General features: G+C 42.9%; 1 protein-coding gene across 10 annotated transcripts in view; it reads right to left on the bottom strand.

Moving 5' to 3' along the window:
- The window catches only part of cacna1g (calcium channel, voltage-dependent, T type, alpha 1G subunit), a 347,077-nt gene that overhangs the window by 92,097 nt on the left and 234,506 nt on the right, over positions 1 to 20,474 (bottom strand). For all 10 annotated transcript variants that reach the window (XM_079577933.1, XM_079577934.1, XM_079577929.1 and 7 more), the window contains exons 19-21: positions 19,945 to 20,068; positions 9,728 to 9,796; positions 4,482 to 4,666 (exon numbers count right to left, since the gene is read on the bottom strand). In XM_079577933.1, coding sequence (XP_079434059.1) covers positions 4,482 to 4,666; positions 9,728 to 9,796; positions 19,945 to 20,068 — 378 coding nt within the window. The remainder of the gene's footprint in view (positions 1 to 4,481; positions 4,667 to 9,727; positions 9,797 to 19,944; positions 20,069 to 20,474) is intronic.

The raw sequence follows: 20,474 nt of genomic DNA, 5'->3' as shown, positions 1-20,474 counted from the left end.
CAAAATGTTAGAACACAACTGAATATTTGACTACAGTTCTTTTCTCTAGCGCACTGATGAATATTCTAGCGAGGGCACATTCGTGAGTGTTCCTTCTCACAAGTTCAGACAGCAGAGACTCAAGTCGAGCGGAAAACGACCAGCATGCTAACAAGCGCCCGTGGACGCGTGCTAACTCGCGATTGGGAAAAGCTTTCGTCTGGAATAGCGAGTCACACGCCAACGGCAAATGTTATGCAGAAGCTAAAACATAAACAGATTAGCGAAATCCCCATGTGAATGAAAACAAAAACAAGCTAACAGAAAATGAAGCACTTCTATCCATAGAAATGAAAAAAAGGAGAAGCGGCGTTGATCCTGAAGTGTGCAGACACACACGCTAGCCGGTTCATGAACTTGTGCAATGTAGCATTTAGCCACCAAACGATCCAGATGTTTTCAGCTGTTGTCGACCCATCCACCACATTTAATGAGGTCAATGCCCAGTTTGAAGTTAATGAATGTGCTGAACTTTAGTGATTTTACTTTACATACGTTAATAGTGGCTTCTGCTATATGCTAAATCATATTCCGTTAACCTCTTAACCCCTGTCTTAACCAAGTGCAGTACAGCTAGAACCAAATCCATGAGCTGACAGCCTGAGGAAACGTGTTGAGGCAGGCACAGAACAACGGGGGCGTGGTTAGGGAGGGGTATGTGTGTGCAGTTGTTTACAAAAGTCAAAATATGACCCAGAGAGCTCAGCCCTTATATGGCTTAGCTCCGTGGCTTGGCCTTGAAGGGAAGTGTTGACGGCGTAGGAGAGATAAGAGGTCCGGCTGCTTCAAACCTCCTCTCTCAGGAGGAAAGACCTATTCCAGTAATAGTTCAAAAATGTATAATGTATTAGCTTTCTTCTTGGTCTCAGCATTAGTTCAGTTCTCCAGAGCAGGTAGTTCCCTTCACAGTCCATCCCTTTTCCTCAAAAAAAAAAAAAAAATATATAGTCCATCTATTGTCCGTCTCCACAGCGAGCTGCCAGGTCGTACATAACATCACTTGGTTCAGGGGCAGTATTAAAGGGGCTAGATGCAAGTTCGTCATTTTATGCTCACTACTGCCACCTCAGGTCTTATGGGTAACTGCAGCTTCTACATTAAGCTCGTGCATGACGGCACTTAGGACCCGAATTAACACTTTTTTGAGTGACAGTCCAGGATTTTAGAGGCAGTTGTGATGAACAGGTCTGAGCTCATTCTACACATTAGGACATGGCTGGAACATGTAGGGGGAGGAAAATACATAATGTTAAAAATGTTAAACTCTGTATAGTCCCTTTAAAGGAAGTGACTTGGTTGTTTCAGCCCAAATAAAGGATTTTTTGCCCAATAATTTTTTAATAATAATTTTTAAAATAATTTTTCCCCTAATTATTCCCCATTTTTCACACATTTCTTGACATTGGAGATGAACCCAGAGACTGAAGGCATTGTGAGCGGTATCTATCTATATCTATCTATCTATCTATCTATCTATCTATCTATCTATCTATCTATCTATCTATCTATCTATCTATCTATCTATCTATCTATCTATCTATCTATCTATCTATCTATCTATCTATCTATCTATCTATCTATCTATCTATCTATCTATCTATCTATCTATCTATCTATCTATGCATTTATGTATCTATATATCTATGTATACATCCATCCATCCATCCATCCATCTATCTTCCACATATTATTGTTCTAAAAAAGTACCATTTAGGTATCAGTGTCGAAAACAAAGTACCGTTAAAGTGCTGGTATGTAGCCAAACCCAGCCCTAGCCACGAGCCTTTCTCAGTAAACATTTGTATTCATGTATGGGAAAAGTATTGAATCACAATTTGAGCCTGTTAAAATGACTTTTATCAGGTTGTTTGATTAATCTGAATTTTTCTGCCTTGTCAAACGCCTATTCAACAACCGTTTGTGAGGAAAGGACAATATTTTACTTTGTATTCTATATTTGGGTCGCGGCCTGTCATCCCAGGGTAGTTACGCTAGGAGGTTACCCTCGTATTAACCTCTTAACCCCAGCCATAACCGAGTGCATTACCCAAGTCTAAAAGCTTCTCAACGGGACAGCCTCATTTGAAAGCTAAGACCTACAGAACTGATCTAAACTTTTTTGTTGCATTGTTGGCGCGTCTTTAGTTACAGCCTACAGGCCAGTGCAATTCCCTCATCTGAAAGCAAAGACCTTGTAGTTTCTGAAAATACGCGTATGATCTGTGTTAGTAAAAACACGACTTACAGGTGGTGAATGGCCAAAAAAACAAAATGAAATATTGCATCAGTGTTACTCAGCAAGCTCAGTCTGCACCCGAACCGCTCAAACTGCTTATTCAAGTAACCGTCCAAGTAGCCAATCAGGTGTCAGGAATCGACGTGTGCGGGTCAATGGTTAAGCCGATGTGTCCTAATAAGGAAGTCACTACGTCTTAGAGCAGGAAAAACAAACAAGCCTCCAGACTGCGCCCAGTCAATGGAGCCATCTCTCTCTTTATAATTAGATTAAGGGGCTGGTCAACAAGATGGAGAGTGCAATCTACTGCGGTGCATGTGGAGAATACAAACATTATCCAAACATTTAGGGTGCAAAGTCCAGCGGTGTTTAAGAGATGAAGAAATATGGCCTCTTCGCATTTCAATGAGCCGTTCAAACCAGGCATGTTTTGAAATTGATTGTGTGGATGAAGCTAATGATCGCAATGAAGAGACGATAAAGTGAGGGTTCTGCCAAAAGCTCTGCTCCCAGTAAATGAAGGCATCAGTGAAGTAATGCACAGACTTTGTCAAATATGCGGCAAACTTCAGGTGCAGGTGGGTTGGGTGGGAAGGCACGCGTGTTTTTTCTCCTTACATTTTTGGCGTACACACAGAGCCACCTTTACCAATGGGCTAGCAGGGGCTGGAGCCCAGGGGCCTACCATAGTCAAGGGCCTATCAGAATTAAGGGGGGAAAAAATAAAAGGTGATTCGTTGATTTTCATGTCAATCACTTCACTTTGTGGCATGACAAACCGTATGTGATGATTGCGCTGCGCTCCCCCATAGTAGGCCCGCCCTACCTGGCCTAGAGGGATACATGTAGGAGTAGCAGGGTTAGGGTTTTTGTGGGATTTAGCGTAAGGGAACCAGGTTAGGATTAGGGTTTGCGCTGAGGGGGGGTTGGGGGCCTTACAATTCTGTTTAAGCCCCGGGGCCTATGTGTACATTAAGGCGGGCCTGCGTTCACAGTGCATTCTTATCCATAAATGCACACACAAAGTCGGCTTGATTTGTTTAATTAATGTGCAGTTCTATGCACTAAACGAGGATGAAAATGCTAAAAAAATAATAAAAAAGTGACAAAAATGCGACAAAAGACAGAACAGTGATGAAAAAAGCGATGAAAAAAAAGACAAAAACGCTTCAAAAATGGGATAATTATTACATTACTACAAAACTAGACCCTAATACACCTTAAATGTGATTTTGGTAGCTCTGTGATGAACAGAAGTGAAAGAAATGATGATCAAAAACTTGTGAAAAGTCACGATCTGGACATTTTATATATATTATTGCGTTTCTTTCCTTTTCTTTTTTTTTAGTCTGAGGGGGCGTGGTGTTAGTCTGAGGGGGAGTGGTGTTAGTCTGAGGGGGCGTGGTGTTAGTCTGAGGGGGCGTGGTGTTAGTCTGAGGGGGCGTGGTGTTAGTCTGAGGGGGCGTGGTGTTAGTCTGAGGGGGCGTGTTGTTAGTCTGAGGGGGCGTAGTGTTAGTCTGAGGGGGCGTGGTGTTAGTCTGAGGGGGCGTGGTGTTAGTCTGAGGGGGCGTGGTGTTAGCCTGAGGGGGCGTGGTGTTGAGTAGTGAACAGCTATAACTCGACACTTCTCTCTCTCGCTCTCTCTCACGCGTTTGACAAAGCAGAGCGGCTTCCCATGGAAAGATCGAAACAGTTGAGTTTTTAAATGGTTAAAATCGGTCCAAGGGCGGCTGAGAAACATCCTGATAAAGTCTTCAATCCAAGAACCTGGCTGTTTAAATGCACACGCCACAAAAAGCGGCAACATGCGGTGTTTCAAAACGTGTCAACAATGTGGTCGTGGAAAATTGACTTCAAACAAATATATTTCGGCATTTGCCTCTTCCCATAACATTAGTGTCTGTCCAGAGAGGATAGAGGAGTTAATCAGAAAGGAGAATGTTTCATAAAACCCCTGTTATCTCCGTTTCTAGAAGAAAAATCAGTGGTTTTGATCAAAATGAGCCTCTGTTTAGCTTAGATTCCTGTCTTTCAAATGAGGCATAGCATGTGTCTATAGCTATATAACATAGAAAACACTGTGTGCTACAAATATCCTGAAAAATGGTCTGGATTGTTGGCACTTGTTATCACTCTCCCTTTGACACGACTGTTTCTTGGGCGTGTCCAGTTATACATCATGCTTTGCACAGACAGGAGCTCTTACCGGAGCGGCCGGAGCGTGCGCAGCAGCCTCAGCACGCGCAGCATGCCCAGGATCTTGGTGCCGGAGTTGGAGATGAGAGACACCAAGATGTCGATGACGGAGATCATCACCAGCATCCCATCCAGGACGTTCCAGCTGCTCCTCAGGTAGGACTTGTCCCCGAAACACCAGCCCAAGGCCACGATCTGCACAAGTGACATGTCACAAACACAAAGGAGTTCAAGGTTGTCAGAGGTATAGTTTTTAACAACCAGGATGTTCAGAGTTATTCAGCAATGACTTTAAACATCAGTTACAAGTTGTACAACCCGCTTATAGAACTGATCTTTACCTTTAAGGAACAGGCCACTGTTTTTCCATACTGAGACATGTTCTTACCTGAGCTTAGATGAGTTGATGTGTACCTGTCTGGTCTTTGTGCCCGTGGAAGAGCGTGGTCGCTTCAAACTTCATCCCGTTTGGAGCTATAGGAATACACCGGGAGAAGCCAAATGCAAACAACATCTTTGGTCGGTGTGCGTGACTGAGTGCATGTGTAAAGACCAGACAGGTACACATCAACTCGTCTAAACTCAGGTAAGAACATATCTGATATGGAAAAACGGTGGCCTGTTCCTTTAAGGCGAGACACTGCAGGTGAATAGGGATTTATTTATTCTTTTCCTTATTCACCTGCAGAGATAGCAACATTACTGATATAATATATGAGAAAAAATGTATTGCAAGTGTTTATAAGCCCCTCCTGGGACCGCCACCTTAACGTGGTGGAGGGGTTTGAGCACCCGAATGATCCTGGAGCTCTGTTGTCGGGGGCGTCGTGCCCCTGGTAGGGTCTCCCAGGGCAAACAGGTCCTAGGTGACGGGTCAGACAAAGAGCGGTTCAGGAGCCCCTTATGAGAGACCAACAGGCCCAGTTAAAATCATGAGGCCGTCCATCTGTGGACCCACCACCTGCAGGAGGAGCCATAAGGGGCTGGTGCAAGTGGAAGAAGATGGATGGATAGATAGATAAAAATAAGGCATTTTGTGCATATTTTCAGCAACAAAATCTAAATAATGGAGACCCAGATTTAACTGTATGGTTTTATTTTGTGACATATTTCTAACAATATTATTGTTATTATTTTTGGAGGTTGTTTAGTTTTTGAATAAGCCAATCGTAAGTGGAAAAAATATTTTTCTCTAGTGCTCTTTCTGAAAAAACTCAACTTGTTTTTATGTGTGTTCAAAGCTGAATAAATCAGGCAAGGAATTAGGTATTAAAAAATCCCTCTGAAAAAAAAAAAAACCTTCAAAGTCTTGTTCAGCCCGACGGAAAGTTTGGAGTCAGTAGGAGTTACTGAAGCCCACAGCTCAGATAAAGCTTGGCTCAGTCCCTCCCCTCTATTACCAGCTACTCTCCCTGTGGGTAAAAATCCTTGTAGTTCTAAGTGTTTGTAGTTCTTAGTCCTAACGACCTAACTCACACCTGACTTTCACACCTGAAACTCACTTTTAAGTGAGAGGCCAAACGTTCTACACTTGAACTATAGAGTACAGAAGATGACTCAAGAACTCAAGACATTAAAAATAATGTAGTCGCTACTTCTGGGATATCTCCGCCTCGCTAACGACAAAACAGCATAAATAAGATGGTTAGGAAAATAAAGATGTTAAGGGAGGAAATTAGCAAAAAACCTGCTAATATTTTCACCTGCCGTGTCTCGCCTTAAAGGCACACTGCGTAACATTCTAGACCATACTGTTGTCGGCAATACAAAACATGTTCCTAATGACCAGTGTGACACAAACAAAGTCTATTTTTGCTCTGGCTAATCAAAGAATGGATTTGGATGAGGCCCAAACATAAAACTCATATTCATATAATGTTAGCTGACGTTATGAATGGTTGAATTTCGAGTCCTACAACTTTAAACCTCTGTTTCTTCCTCTGTTTTTTCCTTTAATGAGATCAAATCAAACCAAAACAAACACACAAGTGCCTTCCCCTTAGTGACCACTAGATGACTTAGGAGTTATAAGCCAAAGTTCCACAGTACTGCTTTAAGTACTGCTCTTAATTAAATATAGTACTTTACACCATGTATTTTGTATCCTAACAGCCTAATAATGCACACTCTATGAACAGTAGGTGGCGCTGTGCAGATGGACCGCCAATGCCACTGACTCACAACAACAAACAAGGTTCCCTCTGAGCGTCTGAAGATGCTAACATGCTAAAACATGGTTGAAAGCTCAAATTGCGTTGTGCATAATTTAGAACCTTTGATGCGGCAAAGTGGCGACAGAATTCCAACCCGAGCTGTGCTCCTTCGCGTTAAGCTTTGCAGGAAAGATAATAAAACGCTGCCAGCTCTTTCAGCGGCCATTTGAAATTCTATAGGAGACCTTCATTGTTTATTCTGCCAGGGAAGCAAAATTAGCATCGCGCGAAATAACAGATCGAGGCAGGTTTCTCCTTTTACTTATTAAATCTTGGCAAACACTGCACATCGACAACTATTTCTGCTGCGAACACCTGCTGACGAGCACGCGAGACTGGGTATAGGGCTGATGTATCGATATGGAGTCTGAAAATAAAATCATTCTCGACCCTACACACAATTAAAAAGATATCAAAAAGTAGGATGTCATATAAAGAATCAGTGAAGAAACTGAGAATGCACGATTGAGGCTTTAAAATATCCTTAAGTATAAGTAAATAATACTTCAATGAAGGTATTCAAATCGTCTTCTGTACTGGTGGTTGAAGTCTCGAACGTTCCGCCTCTCATCCAAAAGGCTTCGTCAGCGAAAACTAAACTTCTCCTTTTGGATGAGAGGCGAAACGTTCGAGACTTCAACCGCCAGTACAGAAGACGATTTGAATACCTTCATTGAAGATGGACAACTCCTGTACGACTGAGAGCTTACACAGACAAGTAAATAATACGTTTTGAAATGTAACAGCCTGTACATTATTAGGCAGTGTTCATAATCACCCCTCCTTACGGGTCGCCCCGGAGGCATCAAAGGATGGGATAAATACCGCGTCGGGCTTGTTTCATGTTGGGACATACAGCTAGTTGGTTGGGTTCGGGTTGGGCTTATTGCCCGCGGGCCTGGGTTGGATCGGGCTGAACTCTAACTTAAACTAGGCACTCAAAGCACTTTTACGTCAAGGAACCAGTCATTCAGTGTCTTGCCCAAGGACACAACGACAGAGGCACCTTAGAACCGCTGACCCTCCAGTCACAAGACGACCTGCTCCACTATCTGTGCCTTAAGCCAACAAATGCTTTCCTCTTAGTTCAACTCTCAAACATCCTCCATTGTCACATCCAACCTCCCAAACTAGGAGCTGTTTCTGCTGAAGAAATGAAGCCTTGGCGCAAATTCAACCTGGAAGACTCATTTCAGGATCACCTACATCCAGCTTGTGATCGCGCCTGCGAGGGTCACACCTCCACCTCAGCCGATCAGTGCTGAGCCAATCATCGCCCCCTGTCCTGTATTTAATCTCCAGCGGTCATGGCTCGTCAGCTTCCCAGCTGTGCGGCGACCCACCTCCGCCCCTTCACCACCTCTTCTGTCCACGGCTTCACCCTACTGCACACATCACCGGTCTCCCGGACCACCACCAGTGTCCTGCTGCAAGACATCCCTAACGCTAACCTACCCATCCATACTAACTAAAATCCATACACTGACGTCTACTATGTCAATAAAGTATATTTTGAATCGCTGCTTTTGTCTCTGAGTCTGTCCAGGTTGAATTGTCTGTAAACCTGTCGATCATAAAGTCCTGTGACGATTATTGAGATTGACCAAAGTAGGGATTGCCCAGCCCTGTGTGCCCCACTGTCGCCCACATGACTGTCATCACATGTGGCTTTGCTCATGAAGTGTTACAGGAACAGGCCACCATTATTACACACTGTGATATGTTCTTACCTGAGCTTAGACGAGTTGATACGTACCTGTTTGGTATTTGTTCATGCCCTCAGTCACGCAAAACGACCAAAGATGTTGTTAGCATTTGGCCTCTCCCAGTGTTTTCCTATAGCTCCAAACGGGGGTGAAGTTGTAAACTACCACGCTCAGACCAGACAGGTACATAACAACTCGTCTAAGCTCAGGTAAGAACATATCACAGTATGGAAAAACGGTGGCCTGTTCTTTTAAGTTTTATGTTTGAATTTCCATTGATGGAAGATAAAACACACTCAGAGCAGCACATTTGATTTGATGGTTTGCGTTTGGGCTGTTCCTGGACAACGTCATTTTTTGGAAACAAAGATTTTGAAGCGTATTATGACCAAGTTTGAATCTTACACATCTCACACAGCAGGAGAAACCATTACAAAGCCACGCAGATTTCATGTGTTTTTGGAGCTTTTGGACCTTGCAGGTCTCGAGCGTTTGCAGCCTTCAGTTTAGCGGTTAGTGATGATGACACACATGCATTCTGTTCGGGATGCATAACATGCGCCGTAGAGCCAAAAATGCTAAAACCTGCACCGTCCAGTAATGACTGTAAAGACTAGAGATGCACTAGAGATCCAGCTTATTTGCTTCCAATACCGATACCAATACTGGAGGCTTGAGTATCGCCAATATACAGTATTAACCGATACCAAAAGACTTTCCTTACAGTGGCTTTCTCTGTGAATGGTCCTCTTTCTTGTCTTGATGTTACAGATCAATTATATCTAAACTAATGGGAAAGATTTAACAAGGATCACTGGATTTTCGACACATGAGACATGTTATTTTGCAGTAATATAAACAACTCACATAAAGTGATCTGATCATAACAACTTTCATTACAAATATCTTATCAGTTATTCTTTGACAGCATTTCATAAACTAAAACACAAACACTTGGCCGCTCCAACAGCAGCAATTTTATTTTATTAGACTACTTGAGGTATTTCTATCATCGTTTCTGACCCAGCTTTGATTAGTTGCCGTTAGCATTAGCATGCTCCTGCTAGCATGCTCATATTTATATTGTGTTTTTATGCCTGTGAGAGCCAAAACTGGTATCGGTTCAGTATCGGATAGTTGTAGCCGATACGGGATATTGCCATTAGTCAACATCTCCATGGAGATCCAAGTTACGTTTACGTGCTTTCCCATCCATATACGGCATACAGAAGTATCCTCCAATGAGCTGCTTTGATTATTTTTCCCCATTTAAAAAAAAAATGAAACAAGTATGTGAGATGAGATGAGTAAAGACAATCGATCTGATCTCGCCCTACCTTCACGGTCATCTCCGTCACGAAGATCGCTGTGAAGATGTAGTTGGACAGCGTCAGGAAGATCCGCTCCTGCAGAAGAGAAAAGAAAGTTCTTAAAATGCGTATCCAACAAAATAAACAGTTTTTTGGCTTTGAAAATCCGGGCTGCAGCTAAATAATGCATGGTGGAACTAGGATCCTTGGACGATTCATATTTTGCAAACAATCTGTGGCGCTCGGTAATGATGGCTGGCAGCACTTCTGAAGTTTACTGTTTACCACTGAGTCCCAACGGCAGCGGATGCAGTATTTATCACAGGGAAGAGCAAAACAAGTGGGTCACCTGTTGGGCTTTGCAATGAGATTGTGCCTGTAGAGCTGTTATTTTATTTATCGGTCATACCTTACGAACGCTGGCCCCAGCGCGCCTTTCAGAAGAGGGGTTAAAGAGATAAACTACTTTCATTCTGCTAGATCCTGACTGTGTTAGCGTGCTGACTTTTGCTGCTACTGCTTTGCTTCAAACACTTCCACACATGTCAACAAAGAGGCGTGTCTGCTGGAAGACTGTAAGCATGTTTAGCACACACAAATGAACTTAATAATAAACGATATGGACAAAATTTCATATCTCAATATTCATGCCAGATATCTTGATATCGATACGATACGATATGATACGATATAACTATGGGTTAGGTGAAAACTCAGCATTTTCCAGAAAAATAAAATCATAATACAAAAGAGTGCAGCTTTACTGATGAAAATCTAAATCGTTTATATCTTGCTTTTTCGATTTTAATATTTTGAATGTTCATATCTCTATATAAATACAATAACGATATATTTTTCTTTGCGATATTGATACCTTGAATGTATCAATATCTCGATATCGATATGACATCGATATATCTTTCAGCCCTAGTGTTTAGTCTCATTATTACATGAGAAAATGCAGCTGAATTTCCAGTAAAAGTGAAAACAAACAAAAAAATGGCATTTAAAGCTAGCGGTTAGCATGAAGCTAACACTAGCTTTAGGGTAAGTTCCCGTTAATGACTCTGTTATCGAAAGGTTATAATTGTTGATGTTTGGCGATTGTAGTGTGTGAGTGAGTGGTTGGTGGTGGTCGGAGGGGCCGATGGCGCAACCTGGTTGCCTCGCTTTTGTCAGTCTACCCCAGGGCAGCTGTGGCTACAATAGTAGCTTACCACCACCGAGTATGGAGTGATTGAATAATGCAATGTAAAGTGTCTTTGAGTGTCCAGAAAAGCGCTATATAAAACCGATGCATTATTATTATTATTAACTAATCCTAACCCTAACCCCCGGCAGGTAACAGGTTAAAGCAACACTGTTTAACATTTAGGACTATTCTGTTGCCAGTAATACAAAACACAAAACATGCTCCTAATGAGCAGCTCGACACAGAAAATGCTATTTTTGGAATGAATAATCAAAGAATGGATTTTTATGAAGACCTAACCTGCTTAAATCTCTTACTTGGCTGCCTTTAGTTAACCTCTTACCCCCCGCCTGAACCGTGCATTTTTTCCCGATCGATCTTAAAACTTCTACTACTACTACTGGAGAGTAACCGTGTAAGGCCTCATTTGAAAGCTAAGACCTACAAAAGTAATCGTCACATTTTTGATGCATTTTTGTTGCATTTGTCACATTTTGCCTGGCTTTATGTCATGTTATGTTGTTTTTTTGTTCTTTTTCATTGCTTTTTCGTCATGGTTTCACCTTGTTTTTGACACTTTTTTTGCTGCTTTTTAATCCTCTTTTTCATCTCTATTTTGATGTTTTTCAGTTGGGGGTTAATAGGTTTACGTCCATGTCAGGCTCCCTGTCAAGTTTACAGTCAGGTCTGAGGATCGTTCAGGCATCGGTATCAAAAACCAAGTATCGTTAAAGTACTGGTATCCGAAGTAACAGTCCTCAGCCTACAATCCATGTGGTCCCTAAAATAAATCATGGATGCTTGTTCTGTTTACAACTGCTTTAGCTGAGATGGGATCCCACATTATTTACTGAGCTAAACAAAGACTTCCTCCCTGTCTAGCATTAGCATTAGCCCATGTGTGTGTGTGTGCGCAGGGGTCAGCTAACAGCTAACAGCGGTAACTCAGTGCATGGCGGGGGGGGGGGATGTCTTTCCCACGCCGTCCCCTCTGTCCCCCCGGCTGTAGCACCGCACCAGCGCATAAACACACATGGCAACCCCGTGGAGCGCTCCGCGAGGGGGTTTGGTCTGTGGGAACGCCGGGGAGTGACATCACGATGCGAGGAGGGGTCTGTGAACATTCCTTTGGGCTGACGGGGGCGACCCGGTGTGAACGATGGGAGCATCCAGTTCGCCATGGGAGGAAAGAAAAGCCCATGATGCACTGAGTTTGTCACAGAAAGCTGAAGGCGAAGTGTTTTCGATGGTGAATTCAGATTTGGAGTAAAGCCTGAAGATTAAAGTGACCAGAAGTCCAGAGAATTCTTTGATCTATCTCAGCTCTACATGCTCCTGATCAGACTTGTGCAGATAACACAGGCAGCTCTGAAGTCTCTGGCAGACACAGAGACCGCTGTAAACTCTGACGGGAGAGATGAGCTGCAGCAGAGAAAGCATCTGGACTGAATTCCAAACGCACTCACTGCTGGAACTTCTGTCTCTCGCTAAGAACCGGCTAAAACAGCTGCCTTCTCATTGCTCACACACCCCTGAGCTACTTTTAGATAGTTCAGCAGATAAAGCGCTTTCAATGATTTACTAATGAGCGCATGCCACTTTACAGTGTTTTGCATTAGAAATGGTTTGTAGTAGCGCTAATTTGATCTACTGCATCAGGCGAAAATCGCAACTGTACTCGCTCATTGCACCACTTTACCGCGCCCTATCTACTTTAGACAAGGATTAGACAACACGATCTCTCACGACTGGCAGACAATCAAACACCAACACCAAAGAGAGAATATTACGAGTTTGAGCAGCAGGACAGAGGCTAATCCGTAGGCTAATGTGCTGACTGGGAAATCCTTTAAATCCTATTACTTTTCTGTGTACAAAGTTTTGGATAAATGTTAAAAATGGGTGTGTTTTATGTCTTGTCTATGTATTATCTGCTATCGTTCTTTTAAAGTCTTTATAATCATTTTTCTCTGAAAGTCTACTTCCAGGAACAGGGCCGGGAGCCCCGACTGTTGAGCTGTATTGAGTGATACTGTAAACAGCTTGAATAAGTGGGTTGGCAGTTTTGGTTCCCTCTTTCCTGGGAATGGAATAAGACAGTTCTGGCTTGGGCATACAGTCAGGTCCATTAATATCGGGACATCGACTCAATTATTTTGTTTTTGGCTCCATGAACCACCACAAACGACACAACAAAGACGTACATGAACTGCAGTCTTTCATTTGAGAGTATTTACGTCGAAATCTGATGAACAGTGGAGGAATTACAAACGTTTGTATGTGAGCCTCCCACTTTTCAAGGGACCAAAAGTAATGGGACAAGTGGCTGCTCAGCTGTTCCATGACCTGGTGTCTCCTTTTCCCTCATTATCCTATTTATAAGGAACAGATGAGACTTTCAGAGCTCATTTCAAGTCTGATATTTGCATTTTGAATGTTGTTGCTGTTATTTTCAATATGAGATCCAAAGAGCCATCACTATCAAAGAAGCAAGCCATTATTAGGCTGAAAAAAGAGTTTGGAACTTTATTGAAAAGAAAGAACACACCGGTGAGCTCAACAACACCAAAAGACCTGGAAGAACATGGATGACAAATGTGGTGGATGACCAAAGAAGAAGAAAACCCCTTCACAACAACAGGTCAGATCAAAAACACTGTCCAGGAGGTGGTGTATGTGAGTCAAAATCAACCATCAAGAGAAGACTTCACCAGAGAAAATACAGACCATTAACCACAAGGTGGAAACAGGAGACAAAAAACATCTACAAAGTGATGGGAAGAGAAGAGTATGGAGAAATAAAGGAAACATCCACCCCATCAGTGAAACATGGTGGTGCAGCATCATGGCCTGGGCTTGTTTGGACCAATGGAACTGTTTCTCTTGTATTTATTGATGATGTGACAGTTGACAAAAGCAGCAGGATGAATTCTGAAGTGTTTCGGACAATATTGTGAGCTCATATTCAGCCAAATGCTTCACAGTGCAGATGGACAATGACCCGAAGCTACTGCCAAAGCCCCAAAGAGCTTTTAAAGGCAAAAAAAAGGGAATGTTATTCAATGGCAAAGTCAATCACCTGACATAAATCCAACTGAGCAGCATTTCACTTGCTCAAGACAAAACTGAAGGGAACATGTCCCAAGAACACGCAGGAGCTGAAGACGCCTGACAGAAACCCAGCGTCTGGTGACGTCTGTGCCTTCGAGACTTCAGGCTGTAATTGACTGCAAAGGATTTACAACCAAATATTACAAATAAAAAAAAGTTTGATAAATGTTACTTTGTCCCTTTACTTTTGGGCCCTTGAAAAGTGGGGAGCCCAATAAAAACACTTGTAATTCATCAGATTTGGATGTAAATCACCTCAAATTAAAGCTGAAAAACTGCAGGTTAACTACATAGTTTTATTTCAAATCCATTGTGGTGGTTTATAGGGCCAAAAACAGAATAAATGAGTCAATGTCCTAATATTTATGGGCCTGACTGTCACATTCTGACCTGAGCTAAGAAGAAGCTCCTGTGAAGAGAAGCAAAACATTCTCAACTCAATCAACCCAGTCCAGTCGACCATTTAAGCTTCACTACAATAATATTTCCTGGATGACTTGAGAGACTGGCTCCGTTCACCTGCACCTGCGAGCGCCAAACTTTCCATTCAACAAGCTCTTGATCGCTCCTCACTCATGTATCTACATCTGCTGATATCCGGTCTGACTTCCAACCCCCTGAAGGTACGTCTGACAAACAGAGCGTCTGCAACCCGCCTCGGCTTTGCTTCTGACCCAGACTGTTCCTTTTCAGCACTGCCAGATCCCGAGACAAGCTTTCATCCCGGTCCAGGCTGAGCGTTCTGCTCCGGAGCCATGACGCGGTGCCGACGCCTCTGCCAGGGGCCCCACCCCGCCGCTGCATATTTCATTCCGCTGATGCTAATATAATCAGTTTGAGCGGCGGACAGTGATGCATTGTTCCCAGTGCCCAATTAGAAATAATGTTTCGAATTATGTCCCGTAATCACTCGCCATCGTTTTTCCACAGCGCGACGGAGAGGCGGTATCCACGGCAACGTCGGCCATGTCAACAACAAGCAACTGCAGGACACAGGGAGTACGGGACGTAGAGTTATGAAAGGTTTTTGAGATAAATAGGAAAGAGGAGTTAAAAACACTCGAGTCGTAACTTTTATGCAACGTTGGTTTGAAAGAGGAGTCAAAGAAACTTTTTGTGAAGAAACCAATGGCCGCTAGCTGCTCTGCTTCAGGACCACGACACTTGGGGCCGCCATTGGTCCACCATTGCTATAGTACCTCCATATAGCCGCTCGTCCTCCATTGGAAAGCATTGCACTTTAGACACGTTGAAAACAACTTTAAAGCCTGGTTTCAAATTTTCCTAAACTTTCTACAGCTATTGCTCCTGTGATAACGCTGGGTTAGTTACAATTAAAGAAACCAGGCTGTTTTTTGTAAGAAAACTAATGAGGGCCGGAGGCTGTGAGCATTGGAGCTGCACGGCTACGACCGGACGACGCACCCCGCGAGGGCCGAGTCTACAGGAACATGGGAACATGCACCATCACAGCAGGGTAGGAGGAGTCTGTAAATCTGCCATGATTTCCCCTCGAACATAGTTATTATGGCAAACGGGGAGTGAGGAGGAGTCTGTTATTTTTTATGGTCTATGGAAGAAACAAAATCCCTCCATGAACAGGAGTGGTGGACTTAGATTTCACCTGCTCCCACTGTACAGCAGACTCCTGGAGGGCTCTGTCAGGCTAATGAGGCTGAAACTCAGCCCAGGACAGATCAATAGGTAGGTAGTTAGCAGTGATTAGCTGAGAGTAGGGCCGTGAGTTAGGTCATTAGGACTTAGAACTACAAAAATGTTTACCCACAGGTGAGAATAGTCGTTAATAGAGAGGACTGAGTTAATCTAAACTCCTTCCTGTGGTCGTCATACAGGCTACGGGCTGAGCTGAAACGTCAGTCATTCCTTTGGATTAGACGCGAAACGTTCTACACCTTAAAGGGATATTTCAGGATTTTTGACATAGGGCCTCATTTCCTAGTTGTCCAGAGTGTTGCTGATTTCTGGAGATATTTTTTTTTGTAATTCATGCAGTTCTTATGTTTGAAGAGCTTTGTGGCGCTGGGCTAGTGCAAGGCCAGCCCATTTCTATGGTATCAGCTAGCCTGCATTAAAAACAATGTGACCCGCTCCACAGAGCACCTGAGGCAAATCACTTATAACACGAGACTAACCATATAAATGTCTGTGTCCATAGAATAATTTTAACCATTTTGCATTTAAAATACCATATATTTGAGCAGCATCAGCTTCGTGGTTGTGTAAGCTACGCAGCGGCGGAGTGATCTGCTAGAAAATAGTCCCTCAAAATGCGATCATTCATGTGATTCAAAGTCAGTTATATTCCAAAAATTATTCTATCGACACAGACATTTATATGGTTAGTCTGGTGTTATAAGTGATTTGCCTCAGGTGCTCTGTGGAGCGGGTCAGACTGTTTTTAATGCAGGCTAGCTGATACCATAGAAATGCGTTAGCCTTGCAATAGCCTAGCGCAACTCTTCAAATATAAGAACTGCATGAATTACACACAAAAAATCTCCAAAAATCAGCAACACTCTGGATAACTTGGAAATGAGGCCCTATGTCAAAAATCCTGAAATATCCCTTTGGCGTTATTTGGTCATTTTAACGCTGCAGATATTGCTCTGCTTGGCCCACTTGCTCCTTATGTTCGTCCATGTGTGAGGAATCTTGGCGTCATGTTGGACAGCTCTTTTAAACTACACAAGCAAATTAGTTCAGTTATCCAAACTAGCTTTTTTCAGATGCGCCTCTTAAGTAAAGTTAAATCCTACATTCCTCTAAACGAACTTGAAAAAGCAGTACATGCGCTCATTACCACTCGTCTAGACTACTGTAATGCTTTATACTGTGGTTTGGACAAAGCGTCCATTACGAGGCTACAAATGGTCCAAAACGCAGCGGCCCGCTTGCTGACCGGCACCAGGCGACGTGAGCACATCACACCTGTGCTCGCCCGTCTGCACTGGCTTCCTGTCTGTCACAGAATCAATTTTAAGATTCTTTTAATTGTTTTTAAATGTTTAAATGGCTTGGCACCTCTGTATCTGTCTGAGCTACTCTCTGTCCATGCCCCGTCCAGAGCACTTCGCTCAGCTGACCTGCTCCTCCTGGATGTGCCCAAAACGCACATGAAAACCAGAGGAGACAGAGCTTTTTCCGCTGCTGCTCCCGACTGTGGAACGGTCTGCCCCTCAGCATCCGTTTGGCCCCGACTCTAAGCAGTTTTAAGTCCTCCCTTAAAACCCACCTCTTTACACAGGCCTTTTAATATGTTCAACTTTCTTCATTGTATTTTTGTTTAATTGATTTTGACGTAGTTATTATGCCTTGTTTGTATTTGTATTCATAGTTTTTATCATCTGTTTGTGTTGTGAAGCACTTTGGGCAGCCGTGGTTGTTGTAAATGTGCTATAGAAATAAACTTGACCTTGACCTTGATCCCTTTAACCACAGAGTATATCAGATGACTCAAGAACCCTCATTGAAGATTCAGAGAGCTGTTTAGCTTGAGACAAAGTTTTATGATGTTCTGTTCTAAACGTGCAGCCTGAGAAAATGATTATAGCTTCTATACTACTTTTAGAATCCAGGAATGTCTCTTTTTTACTAACGCAATGCCCGTGTGGATGTGATTGTGTTTGATTTATAGACTACACTCAAGTGTACTCTAAAACTTTCAAACAATACAAACAATACAGGTGCATTATTTATGCTGAAGGTTTTTTCTCTGTGGTTTTATGTGAAGCATTGTGGTCTGCCAGTGTGTTGTTGTAAAGCACTATAGAAATAAACTTTGATTGATTGATTGATTGATACTTGAATACTCAATGCACGATTGTTTTCAGTTGAATAGACTTTATAAGCCAATGATATTGTAAATGTGTGCACCCAATCCCACACTAACAATGAGCAGGTTCGATACATGCGGATTTCCTCTTTGGATTTACAAAGAGGAATTCATTGAGGAATACAGAGGAATACTGTGAATTCTGACACCTCCCCTCCTTCTGATACATCAAAATCTAGAACGTCGTGAATGCAACCCTTTTGACGAACTACCTAAAAGGAGCCAGATTCAGAAGTGCTAATTCTCGTGTTTGCTGTGCTTCCGCCCCCTCACAGAGAGAGGGTGGCGCATTGGAGGAATAAGGTTGATGCAATGCAGCAGATTTAAGGGTAGGGAGTAATTTCTCCCACAGCTCCTGGCAAATACTCAGAGAAGAGGTTTTCCACAACGTTCCGCCCCATTTCTCGCTGGTGTCACTAAAGGCAACGAGAGTGCGCTCCTCCATTATCTGCTGCGTGCCAAGTCAGCACAGCGGCGGAGAGGGTTAAAATGATGGAAGCCAGGGTTAGATTTATGGCTTTATTTTGTGTCATATTAGTTACAAAGACTTTTTCAGAGGGGATTGTGGATCTTGTTTAGTTTTTTCAATCTGTAAAAAATATGATGTTAAGGAGACAACATCTTAAGTAGCGCCTACAGACACACATTTCCCAGTCTTATAATTAACAGTAAGGTTTCTTTAGATGGACAATATCTAGTTTCTTCCTTTATTATTGCGCATAAGGCAACATTAAAATGTCCACATATTTTTTCCAGTAATAACTAGCTTACTGAACATCATCCAAAATCCCCTTAATAATAACTTTCAACGGTAACCAGGCTCTATCATTATTCACATTTTGTTGTAGAATATAAATACTTTTTTTTGTGCCATTTTTGCACGCCTTATTTTTGAATGAAAATATAAAATGACAGAAAAACCTGCACTACATTTATTCTCATTTATGTCTGTTATCTACATATTTATAATTTATGCCCGATTCACCAGCAAAAAGTTGTACAACTCTGACTCAAAGTCTCTACTTTCATTAAAATAAAAACTATTTTATTATAGGTTTATCGGTGACTTTTTAATTGACAAATGAACAACGGTAGTTTTCACCAAAAAGAAGTGGAGAAAATTACACTTTTTTAAAACAGTTGTTTTAAGCAACATTTCATTATTTTTTTTAAGTATTTAAAACATCCCAAAAACATTTTTTTTTATAGCTATACAGGCACTCCTTTCCCATTTTGTATCTTTGCATTGTGCTTTCAGGCATCTGTCTCTGTCTAATTTCGTTGGTGTGATGCATTTTGTTACATTTTCCCCTGTCTAATGGCACAACAACGCCCCTCCTGGAGCCGCCACCTTAACATGGGCGCCCAAATGATCCTGGGATCTCTATTGTCGGGGGCTTCGTGCCCCTGGTAGGGGCTCCCATGGCAAACAGGTCCTAGGTGACGGGTCAGACAAAGAGCGGTTCAGAAGCCCCTTATGAGAGACCAACAGGTTAATCATGAGGCCGTCCTCCTGTGGACCCACCGCCTGCAGGAGGAGCCATAAGGGGCTGGTGCAGTGTGATTTGGGCAGCTCCAACAGCTGCCCCCACGACCCGGCAACGGACAAGTGGAAGAAAATGGATGGATGGATGGTAATGGCACAACACATGTCTATTCAAAGGTCAGCCGCTTCTTCAAACTCTGATCGAACTCGGATCCTGTCTCATCGAGTCTTCTCTGGGACGAGCTGGGCTGTTTGCGTTTTGACGAAAGCCATCATTCGTGGATTTCAGTCAGGGAGTGGCGCCAACCGGCATGTTCGGCGTAGAGCAGTCGAAGAGTTAAACTCAATTTGAAAATGTTTTGCTGATTCAAATATTGATTTTCCACATGTTCACTTTGAGAGTCACAGCCTGAAACGTTTGGGGATCCCAGCTCTGCTTCGAGTGACAGATAGACACTTCTCTGTGGTTTGTCTACATTGTTTAGCAATTGAACCCTTGACTTTGTTTTTAGACGAAACAGCCACCAGAACAAGCTCCCAAAAAGATCACCGCACTGACTACAGCGGGTGAAAGGTGTGGATTAGCTTAGTAGCATACTTACGGCGCTGCTGGGCTCGATGCGCGGCCTCTCCATGGCGATGGTGATGCAGTTGAGGAAGATGATGATCAGCACCACGTGGTCGAACATCTTGTGGGCGATGATCCTGTTACACACGATTCGGAACCTGAAGAAGAGACACAAGAGCGCCACTTAGTCCTAGCATGGAGCTTCTCACTTGCTAAGTACAGTCGACATGCTAGTCCATGGTACTTTCAGCCGCGGCTCTGTCACACACTGTGTCAGTTCTTTGCCTCCGTGCTCAAGCTCTGAGTGCGAACGTCTGACGGACCAACCCCCTCTTACATTTTCAACATTTTCTTGTCATGTTTCAGTCATCAAAAAGCCATTTTCAGCTCGTCACTGTACGTTAATGTCATGAAAAAAGGGGCGTCAACAAAATAATTTCATCGTCGTCGGAGGTTGCAGGTCCAACAGCGCTTTCGAGTTTGACATCAAAAAGCATTCACAGATGAATAGAAAATGAGCATTATACATTACATAGCACATCCGATAATTTCAAATGACATGTA

This window comes from Gobius niger (assembly GCF_951799975.1).
Source record: "Gobius niger genome assembly, chromosome: 19".
Taxonomy (NCBI): domain Eukaryota; kingdom Metazoa; phylum Chordata; class Actinopteri; order Gobiiformes; family Gobiidae; genus Gobius; species Gobius niger.
Note: the sequence above shows the minus strand (reverse complement) of the source record. Positions and strands in the feature narration are given on the sequence as shown.